This window comes from Artemia franciscana, chromosome 6, assembly GCF_032884065.1.
Source record: "Artemia franciscana chromosome 6, ASM3288406v1, whole genome shotgun sequence".
Taxonomy (NCBI): domain Eukaryota; kingdom Metazoa; phylum Arthropoda; class Branchiopoda; order Anostraca; family Artemiidae; genus Artemia; species Artemia franciscana.
Window position 1 is genome coordinate 26,414,742 of NC_088868.1, and position 11,711 is coordinate 26,426,452.

The 11,711-nt window shown below is 35.0% G+C and overlaps 1 protein-coding gene across 1 annotated transcript in view; it reads right to left on the reverse strand.

Annotated features, from left to right (window-relative positions):
• Positions 1 to 2,570: 2,570 nt before the first annotated feature.
• The window catches only part of LOC136027851 (uncharacterized), a 132,086-nt gene continuing 122,945 nt past the window's right edge, over positions 2,571 to 11,711 (reverse strand). The window contains exons 2-3 of the mRNA XM_065705265.1: positions 10,960 to 11,138; positions 2,571 to 2,940 (exon numbers count right to left, since the gene is read on the reverse strand). Coding sequence (XP_065561337.1) covers positions 2,779 to 2,940; positions 10,960 to 11,138 — 341 coding nt within the window. The 3' untranslated portion in view covers positions 2,571 to 2,778. The remainder of the gene's footprint in view (positions 2,941 to 10,959; positions 11,139 to 11,711) is intronic.

The following is an 11,711-nucleotide window of genomic DNA, read 5'->3' on the forward strand; positions in this document are numbered from 1 at the left end:
ACCACAAACTGTTTGACAAAAAGGGTAAGGAAATAATTAATGCTTTTACAAATTTATTTAAAAATAGACAACCTAAGAAATTAAAAACAGATAAAGGTAAAGAATTTATTAAAAGAAACGTTCAAGTATATTTAAGAGTAATAAAATTCATTGGTTCTCATCTGAAAATGAACAAAAAGCTCAAATTGTTGAACGGTTAAACAGAACAATCAAAGAGAAATTATGAAAATATTTTACTGATAGCAACACAACACGTTGGACAAATGCATTACTTTCTATCGTTGTCAATTATAACAATTCTTATCACCAATGCGTCAAAATAAAGTCAATAGAAGAGAATAAAAAAGGAAATAAAAACAAGCTGTATACCAATTTATTTCCTGATGTCGAAGTTCAAAAACTATCCATAAACAAACTCTATTTGCTGTTTTGGTTAGTATTAATACAAGTAAGGGCGTTTTTGATAAAGGTTACCTACCAAATTACACAACTGAATTGTTTCAATTAACTGCAGTGAAACATAAAACATGCAACCCCTATAACGTATGACCTGTCAGATAAAGCTGGTGAGCTCATTATTGGTGGTTTTTATGACAAATAACTCGAAAGCCATTCAATTCTTTCAAATAAGGAGAGTTAAGTTGTGGGCTTGAGACCCACACCCTGGATTCCAAGGGCTCACCGTCCATCTAGTGCAGCTGAAAGATTCAGATCGAGCCTCAGAACAATTCCAAAACAGATTTGGACGGCACGCCTAAGGATTTATGAAAGCGAATTTATACACTAAGTTCGGCTTTTGGAATGTTTGTACAATGTGTCAGTTGTCAAAAACTGAGCAAGTTAAGAAATAGTTTAATAAGTAATGTTCTCATAAATAATATCTTACGCATACTTTTCAAAATGTACACAGCTGAACTGAATTCAGACTTTTTTCCATTTATACTTTGGACATACGACGAGAGAAGGCACCTCTGAGCCTCCGTCCATTCTACCCTGTCTGGAATGACAAGATTTAAGGATATATCAATAATTGATTAATGGTATTTTTTATTTTTTTTTTATTTTAATCTATTTTGGTGTTTTTTCTCAGCCGTGCCCCTCGCCCAAAAAATTGAACCCTTCCTTGTAGCGAAATCCTGCGTAGATATCTTGTTCATCCACATATTTTTCCTTGATTAAGTCAAAGTTTTGAAAACATTTTTGGTAGTTTCGGACAGTTCGTGGTAACGAACTGTAGTAAGGAGCGACCCGGCTCAATAGTAACCGAAACTCTAAAAAATGGAATTTTGATACCAATAATAACATCAAAAGAATTGCATTTTAATGCTGATTTTAAATATATAAGTTTAATGAAGATCAATTATACCTATCAAAAGTTGCGGGCCTGAAAAAATTTGCCTCATTTTAGAAAATAGGGAGAAACACCCCCTAAAAGTCATAAAATCTTAACGAAAATCGCACCATCAGATTCAAAGCATCAGAGAACCTTATTGTAGAAGTTTCAAGCTCCTATCTACAAAAATGTGGAATTTCGCATTTTTTGCCAGAAGACAGATCACGGATGCGTGTTTATTTGATTTTTGTTTGTTTGTTTTCTGTTTGTTTTTTGTTTGTTTTTTCCCAGGGGTGATCGTATCGACTGAGTGGTCCTAGAATGTCGCAAAAGGACTCATTCTCATGGAAATTAAAAGTTACAGTGACCTTTTTAAGTGACCGAAAAAAATGGAGGGCACCTAGGCCCCCTCCCACGCTCATTCTTTCCCAAAAGCCACCGGATCAAAATTCTGAGATATCCATTTTGTACACCATAGTCAAAAAATCTAATAACTGTGTCTTTAGGGACGACTTACTCCCCTGCAGTCCCCGTGAGAGGGGCTGCAAGTTACAAACTTTGACCTGTGTTTACATATACTAACGATTACTGGGAAGTGTACAGACGTTTTCAGGGGAATATTTTTAGTTTAGGGGGGATATTTGAGGGGGGGGGGGGTTACGTGGTAGTATATTTCCATGGAGAAACTTCTAAAAGGGAAAGAGAATTTCAATGAAGGGGGAAACAAAGAGCGGAAACTGTTGAGCGTAAAGCGGCCAAAGAAGAGGAAGCAAAAATAATAAATGATTCTTGGGCATTATACCGAATAGAAAATGAAATAACTGAAAAAAGTCTTTCATCCAGAATGCACCAGTTTAAGGCCCATGGGGAAACCTTGTTATAGTAAAATCAGCAGATGATTTTAATAAAATCAGTAGATGAAGAGAACTGGGACAGAAACTTCGAAGAGATAGTGGTTAGAACGCCCCTACAACCACCCTCAAATTAAAGGCAGAAATAACGTCGAAGGCAAAAGCACAGAATCAGAATTCGCATCTTTAAACCAGTTTCATTATATTTTTCCAATTGACACAATTTCAAAATATTCTGGATAAATGAATCCTATTTCTCTCACTTTATCTCTCTCTCTCTCTCTCTCTCTCTCTTTGCTTCTCCCTAATTTTTCCCTTGTATCTCACTATTCGCAATTGTCTTGTTTTTTTTTCTTTGCATTTCAATCTCTCTTTTTCCCTTCTAATTTCTCATTTGAGCTATCAAAGTTTATTTAAATAAAAAACAACAAAAATACATACGAGTAAATGCTATTTAAAATTATCTTCTGTTGCGTCGTATTCTTCAGGAAAAAACCATTCTATTTGGCTTTCTATATGCTCTTCTACTCTAAGTCTTGCCTCTTCAGCATAAAAGTCTTCAGCTTCCTCATCAGATTTCCTTTCTTTCCTTGTTCAAGCCTCCTTCTTTGCTTCCTGTTTCTTGAGAAAAGTACGAATGAGCTCGGAGGAATCAACCTTGTCATTTACTTCATTCCGTAATGGTAAGACTAGGGGTTGTGGAAGTCTTGACACCTTTTCTACTCTTTGTCTGGATTTTTTCATCGTAAGCACAATCTAAAACATAAAAGTCCTCAAGAAAAGCAATAATTTATTTCTTTGACTAAAAAATTTTTTCTGGTAAACATAAATTAAAAATACACCAAAAAGCTCACTTGCACTGATTTCAAATCTTTATAATTCCCAGCATAAGGGATCATCAACACTTCAAAAGTCGTTTGTTTTTTACTCGAATGTCAGTATGTTTGTCAACTTTAACAGATTCCTTATTAAAACTTTTATGAATGGAAAGGGGTTTTAATAAGGAATGCTCCTTATTAAAACTTTTTACGAATGGAAAGAGGTTGTCCTTAAGAGAAATAAATTTACTATCTGGAAAGAGTAGACCTCTACACATATTTTTCCTTTGACAGAATGATCGAGCTTTACTATGCGAAAAAAAGTTTCAAAGACATGAAAGATAAACCACTTTTTAGCCGGCTTTGAAAGCCTTCAAAAAATGTTTGGAAGAACTCAGATCAGAAAGGATCTATGCCCTTTATCCTCCTAGCAGGAGGAGGTAATAAAGCCTAATAATAAATCCGGGTTAGAAATGTATACCCCCATGGAAGAGTTTAAAGCACATAATTAAAACATAATACGCAGTGGAAGTTGTTGTTTTAAAACTTATTTTCAAAAGCCAAATTTTTATCGCAATTCTAGTCTCTTTAAAGAGTTCCTCTTTATTAAAAAACAGAATTAGGAATGAGATAAAAGCGGTGAAAGAGTATAAAAAGAGGTTAGTGAGCACCAAGCCACTTACAGTCATATCCAGTACAATTTGCGAAGTGCTTCAATATTTTGTCAGATTTCTTTTGGTCCCTATTTGACGCATTGGTAAAGGAAATATGGGCTTTATTCCTTGAGTTTTACCTTAACAATTAAGGAGCAGTTAGTTGCAATTAACATAATGAAGTGAAAGAAAAAAGTTTGTTAATTCCTGATAATTATGCAACTGAATATAGAAAACAAGACTGGTTCTGTATACTTTTTGTATGTGAAGTCTCTTCACTAACCTTATTTATTTGAGAACTATAAACACTTTTATTTTATACATTTGAATGTATTTAAAACTGTTGATGGCAAAGAGACATCTTTAATAGTGAAAAAAGCGTCCATATATGCACATCCAAGGCAGATTTCTACTTTTTTTGCCTTTAAAGGTTTTTTCCTATTTTGATTTATCACGAAATATTTTACGAATAACATTTTCTAATTTCATTAAATGTTGATTTATGCATATATACACATTATTCTTACTTTAAGCTAAGTCATAAAAAAAAAAAAATCAGATTATCTCTTGGAACTTTGGCAACATTTTGCGAACTCTTCTGAATATCATACGAACAATCTATTTCTTCGAAATTTATACCTCTTTATGACTAAAGTATTTTTTTCTCTTTTTTTTGAAGTTTTTATTTTCTTTATATAGTTCATATTTTTCTTAAAAGATATGAAAATATTTTATTTTGTTTACATTTTGTTTGATCATTTCGATAATAATTAGCATTTTTCTTAATATACATTTTCAAATTTTGATGTGGAACCAGCACTTTTTTGGCTTTTTTGTATAAAACCGACAGCTTCAGTTGACTACAACATTGTTGCAAGCGTCTAACTTATTTTGTTCTTGCAAAAATTGGGGAAATCCGGCCAGAATAATGAATATGACTACATTTTGGACAGTTGCATACAATTCTTGCCAAGGTCCAAAACAGACACATTTCTTCTGTCCTTAAGCCAGAGCCTACAGTGCGAGGGCTGAAGAGAAATTTTAGTCACCAACGACATTCTGAAGTTGTTCCACCAAACTTAGTTTCTTCGAGCCTTGATTCTGCTTTCAAATAAAAAGTTCCGTTCAAGCAGGCAAGCGTTAATATAAGTTTAGAAGTACTTAAGATTTGCAATGGCTCCCTGGCCCCACTCAAAATATTTTCTTAGAGTAAAGAGTAGAAAAACGAATATATCCGAAAAAAGGGAGAATGTCCCATCAGTTCAAAACTGCTGTCATCTAATTTTGTAAGCTAACTCTGATTGTGATTTCGGGTAAGTTTATTATTTAATTTTCTGCGTTTGGGAATGAGGCGGAGATCACGTGTATATTCTAAAACTTGACAGTTCTGTCAAGTTTCTGTCATGTTTTTTGATGCTTTTATATTAGCTGTTTTTTGAAACAGTAGTCCTTGGTGAGCTGATAAAAATATTGGATATTAAGTTTTTGTAAAAAATTCAATCATGGGACACACCATTTTGAAAACTTGAAGAGACTGAACTTCAGTGTTTTGGTGCACATAAGAAAGAAAAATCGATTGTGTGTGCTAAAATGAATTAAGTTATGATTCAGTGCAAGCAAGAAGGGGGCACTAAGTGGGCTGAAGGCTCCTCCATCCAAACCCTCCTCGGTAACTTTTTAACATAAAAGTTAGCAAGTTGAATGTCGTGTTTGACAAAAAGGGTAAGCATGAACTGCATGAACCAAAATCATGCAGTTTGTATGACTAGAGAAACAATATCGGCAACTGGCCTATCTAATTCTCCTCTTCCGCCACCCCGTGGGCCCATATACCATTTCCAGATTATTAGGACAAAGACATACATATTGCACCTTGTTTGAATCGGAGTCATACAAGCATTTTTAACCTGTATGACACGATATCCAAAAAGGGCCCAAAGCCTCTCCCTCACTTCATCACCCACTTTTTAGTTAAAAATTAAGAATGGACAACTCGTTTGAACCAAAATCATACAAACATTTTCAATTTGGTATTATTCAAGGTGTAAAGTAGGCACGTAGCTCCTGCAGCCACTTTTTTTCCCATTGCCGACATCTCAACAGATAGATATCCGTCACGCACCTTGTTTGGCCTGGGATCTCATAAGGATTTTAAATTGGTACGATAAACAATCGAAGTACCAGAGACCCTTGAATGTTCTCCCTCCCCACAACCAAATTCTCTATAGCACAAAGGTAGGCATCCTGAACTTTGTCTGAGTTGGGGTTTTAAAAATATTTTTCGTCTTTATGATTCAGGACACAAAGTAAGGCCCTGGACCCCTACCCCAACTATCCCCACCCTCTCCCTATGATTTTGCATAAAATTGGGCGTGTTGCACGTTGTTTATAGCAAAATAACGCAAATATGTTCGATCTATATTATTGGATGTACTAAGTGGGCCAAAGGCTTCTCTAACAGCCTCCGACCTTTGTATCACCAGCTTCCTAGGAGGAAGGTAGGCATATTGGCCCTTGTCTGAACCAGAATTATACACGGATTTCAATAATTATGATTAGAGCACTAAGGTGGGCAAGAGGCTCCTATCAATTCTCCCGCCAAAGTTTCATAACAAACCTATTCGTACCACAGTTTGTTTGAACCAAAATTCTACAAGAAATTTTTATCTTTATGACTGCACGACCAATTGAGGACCAGGCATCGCTAACGTCCCCCACCCATCCAAATCCACACTATCAGCACAAAGGTAGCCATGTTTCACCTTGTTTCAATTTACGCCGTGTAATAGTTTCAATTTAAATGATTTAAAGAGCAAAAAGGGCCCTTGGCTCCTCTAATACTTTCTACCCTATCCCTCTCAGCTTTTTATCAGAAGTGTAAAAGTTGTATCCTGCTTGAAGCAGAATCGTACAGAAAAATTTGGACCTCTATTATAAGAGGAGCAAAGAGGGTATGTGTCAAATCCAACAACACCAAAGTTTCAGCAAAAGACACAAACAGGGTTTTTTTTCATCGATTTGCTTGAAACCACCGAGGTCAGTATGTTAGATCAATGAGACATGAGAAGGACGACTTTTAAGAAGTATTAAATAAAAAAAAACAAGTTTTTTCAACTGAAAGTAAGGAGTGACATCAAAACTTAAAACGCACAGAAATTACTTCGTATATGAAAGAGGCTGCTTCCTCATCAACGCCCCACTCTTTACGCTAAAGTTTGACTCTTTCTCTCAATTCTTCTTTCTAAAACAGTAAAAAACTTTAGCGTAAAGAGCGGGGCGTTGATGAGGAAGCAGCCTCTTTCATATACGAAGTAATTTCTGTGCGTTTTCAGTTTTGATGTCACTCCTTACGTTCAGTTGAAAAAACTTGTTTTTTTTATTTAATTTCTGAACGTTTTTGAATCAATGCATGTTTTGATTTTGGCTCTCCGCAGAGGAATAATCAAAACGAAATTTGCATTTTTTTTTTTTTGGCTCAATGGCTTTCTCATAATTTTGATCGAATGATTTTGAGAAAAAAAGAGCGGGGGACGAAGCCTAGTTGCCCCCCCGATTTGTTGGTTAATTAAAAAGGCAACTAGAACTTTTAATTTTTTACGAATCTTTTTATTGGTAAAAGATTTACGTAACTTATAAATTAGCTTACGTAAAGAATTTTTGTATTCTCATGTTTTTATTACATATATGAGGGGATTCGCCCCATCGTCAGTACCTCGCTCTTTACACTAAAGCTTAAATTTTATCCCAATTCATTAAGAATGACCCCCTGAATCACAAAAGCCGTAGAATAAGTATTATTTCGGTAATTGAAATTACCGAAAATACTTTAGCGTAAAGAGCGAGGTATTAGAAGGAGGTGAGCCCCTCATATGGGTAATAATTTCTGTTTGTTTTAAGTTTTATTGCTGTTCCTTACTTCCAGCTGAAAAAGCTTTTTCACTTTTATTTTTTAATTGTTTTTTTTAAATAATGCTAGTAAATCCTGCTCCCCCTTCATGGAAATTTTCTTCTCCCTTTACAAATTCTCGAAGGAAAGTTCCCCCAGCATATCCCCCTCTTCTCAACCCCTCCCCCAAACCAAAAAAATCCTCCTGAAAACGCCTGTATACTTCCCAATAACCATTACTATATGTAAGCACAGGTCAAAGTTTGTAACGTGTTGCCCCTCCCACGGGGACTTTGGGGGAGTAAGTCGTCCCCAAAGACATAGTTATAAGGTTTTTCGACTACGCTGAATAAAATGGCTATCTCAGAATTTCTATCCGTTGACTTTGAGAAAATAATTAGCGTGGGAGGGGGCCTAGGTGCCCTTCAATTTTTTGGTCACTTAAAAAGGGCACTAGAACTTTTCATTTCCGTTAGAATGAGCCCTCTTGCAACATTCTAGGACAACTGGGTCGATACGATCACCCCTGGGGAAAAAAAAACAAAAAAACAAATAAACACGCATCCGTGATCTTCCTTCTGACAAAAAATGCAAAATTCCACATTTTTGTAGATAGGAGCTCGAAACTTCTACAGTAGGGTTCTCTGATACGCTGAATCTGATGGTGTGATCGTTAAGATTCTATGGCTTTTAGGGGGCGTTTCCCCCTATTTTCTAAAATAACGCAAATTTTCTCAGGCTCGTAACTTTTGATGGGTAAGACTAAACTTGATGAAACTTATATATTTAAAACCAGCATTAAAATGCGATTCTTTTGATGTAGCTATTGGTATCAAAATTCCATTTTTTAGAGTTTTGGTTACTATTGAGCCGGGTCGCTCCTTACTACAGTTCGTTACCACGAACTGTTTGATACTCATCTTCTGCATGAGATTGCTCAGATTCACTACAAACTTATAGAGCAAGTGATTTGCGCCAATATATAGAGAATAGATTTTTCAGCGCTGAAATATCAAAACAAAATGTCTAGATGCGCTTGAAATTTCGCAGCCAAGGACCTACAAACAAGAAAACTTTAAACATGAAATTCTGAGTTTTCACCTTTACAGTCCAGGCGTAAAGTACATACATTTAAGGATTTGTTTCTGCCATACGAAGATTGACTTGTAAGCAAGAACCATAAGGCTATTCATCTTCAGGGACAAGGGGTTACATATATTTTTGAACTTGACTACCTTTTGATTGTTTCCAATATATTTTAGGCTAAATAAAAATTTTCTGTGCGCTAATGGTTAAACAACAATTATATGTGAGAAACACTAAAGTTTGTACCAACTACGAAAAAAAAAAAAAAATCTGATTTTACCACCAAATCAGGGCCATGTCCAGGATTTTTGTGCAAGGAGGGGAAGGGGTACCAAAAACCAGGTGGGCGAAAAGTTCCAAAGGTGCCAGTAGCAAGATATCAAAAGCTGTAGCAAAATGTGTCTTGACAGCTTTGCTTGGAGCAAAAAGTATTTTTATACGTAAAATTTTCAAACAAGTAACAAATTTAATCTAATATATCTTACAGTTAGAAAATATCTTTAGCTTTCTTAAGTCAGGGGCAAGCTATATACTAGCCATAAATATCATACCCCATAATTTTATATGTACCATTTTATTAAAAGTACTGTATCATATTTATAGCTTACTGCTGTTACTTTATGGATGGAGTTATACATTCCACTGCTATTGGTATTATAAAAACAATGCATACCCAACTGCACGCTTGATACTCATTGATCACTATGCTACAACTATAAAAAGCACCATTTGATTTTCTGGGGAAACAACATTGATGAGGAAACAACATTGATGTGCCTGGCAGTCACATGCATTATGAAGCTGTGATATTACTTTTGCCCTACTGTAATCCCTAAAATAAATAGATAATTGCTGCTACAACGTAGTTGAGCCGTTTTAGGCTACTAATCTTCCACGTTCCAGCTTTTCCATTACCTGCTTTAACTATATGTACACCTTGATAGCTCCCAGCCCTTTCAAGATTCTTTCAACTGACGAATGAACATTTTTTAGAAGGATTTGGCAATTTGTGTGAAATTTGGACAAATATTTGAAGAGAAGTGAGTTGAATTATTTTCATTGAATATTTTCAGTTGAAGAGAAGCGGAGTAAGTAAAAACTTGTCCACAATAGCTAAAACCCCACCTTCGCTGGTTGGGAAAAGGGTGACAGCAATGAAATCTTTAAATAAATGGTTTGTGTGTAATTACCTAGCTCCGAAATTTTCTAAAACTGAATTCATGATTTTCGGGTGGTCACAACAGGTGGTATATAAAATTACCATATATGAGTTAATTGTAAATCAACATAGGATAAAAAGAATAATCTCATATCGTTACATTAGGATCATTGTCGATGAGCTTTTATCTTTCCGTGAGCATTCTGATTATTCAAGATTGAAACTTGCCTATAAATTAGGTTGTCTTCATAGATTGAAACATATTTTTCCTTTTTCCATCCCAAAATTGTTATACCATTCTCTAATTGAATCATATCTTAATTATTGCCCTGTAGTTTATCTCAACCCATTTATGGTCCATCTGTAACCTCAATAGATAATTTAGATCAAGGCAATTAGAATTCTGGGCACTTTTGTTCATCGCCCTGTGGGGCTTAAAAATCTGTCAGAAATCCGAACTTTATATATTTTTCTCAATACACTTAATCTCAAACAACTATAGAACGTGCATACAACAATGTGGTATTATGATATCGAATCCTCAACAAGTTATTCCCATGGTTCGGGTATAATTGGGACACTTCTCCTACCCACCACGCCCGCTCCAAAAAGTATCACCTTCCGCCAATCAAATCAGAAAGAGCTAGATTCTCAATTAGAAACCGGATTCCTTATATTGTAAATAAACTTAATTTAGTAGAAATATCCCAAAGTTTCATGGGCCGATTTTCTTTAAAAAAACATATTTAAAAAAAAGTTCTTTGCCTGGATGTCGGGATTGATGGATGATAGATTTTAGTATGTATTTTGTTGTGGTGTTTTCGTGCTGGGGGGGGGCTTCCACTGTTATCTCCTACCCTGTATGTTTTTTTTTGTCACGTTAATTTTTTTTTTTTTAATGACGAGATGCTGTGTTTTTTCTATGCATTTTACTGTCCCAGCCTTACGAGCTCTACTCTCTGTTGGAGCATAATATTGTTTTTGTGTTTTTTTTTGTTGAATTTAATAAATTCCTATTTTTTTTTTCAAACAACTTGAAAAAAGTAGTGAATGAGTTCACTGAAATCGTAAAAAGAAAAAAAAGAAGAAAAATGTTCCGGTTTTGAATTCAATTAGAGCGAAATGTGCACAAAGAGTTAATTCAATAAGATATTAAATATTTGGAAGTACTACCTTTGTCATTATATCTTCATGTCGCAGCCCATAGATATCCATTCTGATCGCCGGTAGGTCTACATTCTCTATTTGAACTTCTTCCTCTTTATACTCTTTGTCTAACCCTGACAATACTGTAGATTCTTTTCCAAAATTGATTGATTCAAAGACTTCTCGCAGTTTTTGCGTGTTTCGATCTAAAATATTCAAAGACAAAATTAGCACCATATTAAAATCCTGTTTTTTAAGATTTCTCTTTTTTGATTGGTCCAACTGAATAGCCTTCGCAGCGTAAAACAAGCCTACATACTTTTCAAGGTATATCTAGCTTCATTAAAAAAAAGAAGTCAAATTAGCTAACAGACAGCTTGATTGTAGGCTTTGCAAGAAGATTCTATGGACTTGCTTCAAACTGAATTTTTTTTTTCCTCATACGGCCTTATTTTCACAAAATTTGTGGATGTGGAGGTAGAACTTAAAATATATATACATTTTAAAGAATTTCAGTCGCCTATTTCAAACGTTTCAGTAGTTCGTGAGACGTCAGTCTTCTTGAGCGGGAGAAGGATAGAGGAAAACAATGAAGGAAACAAATGACGTAAATGGAAGAAATGGAGACAACAAAAGAATGGAGGAAACAAGGGATTGAATTTAGAACAACTTGGCTCCTAATTCAATTTCTAAGAGTTAGATCTATATAACACTAACCAAAAACACATTGTTAAACATTTTTACAGAATCCACTTTATACTTGGAAGCGAAACCGCAAA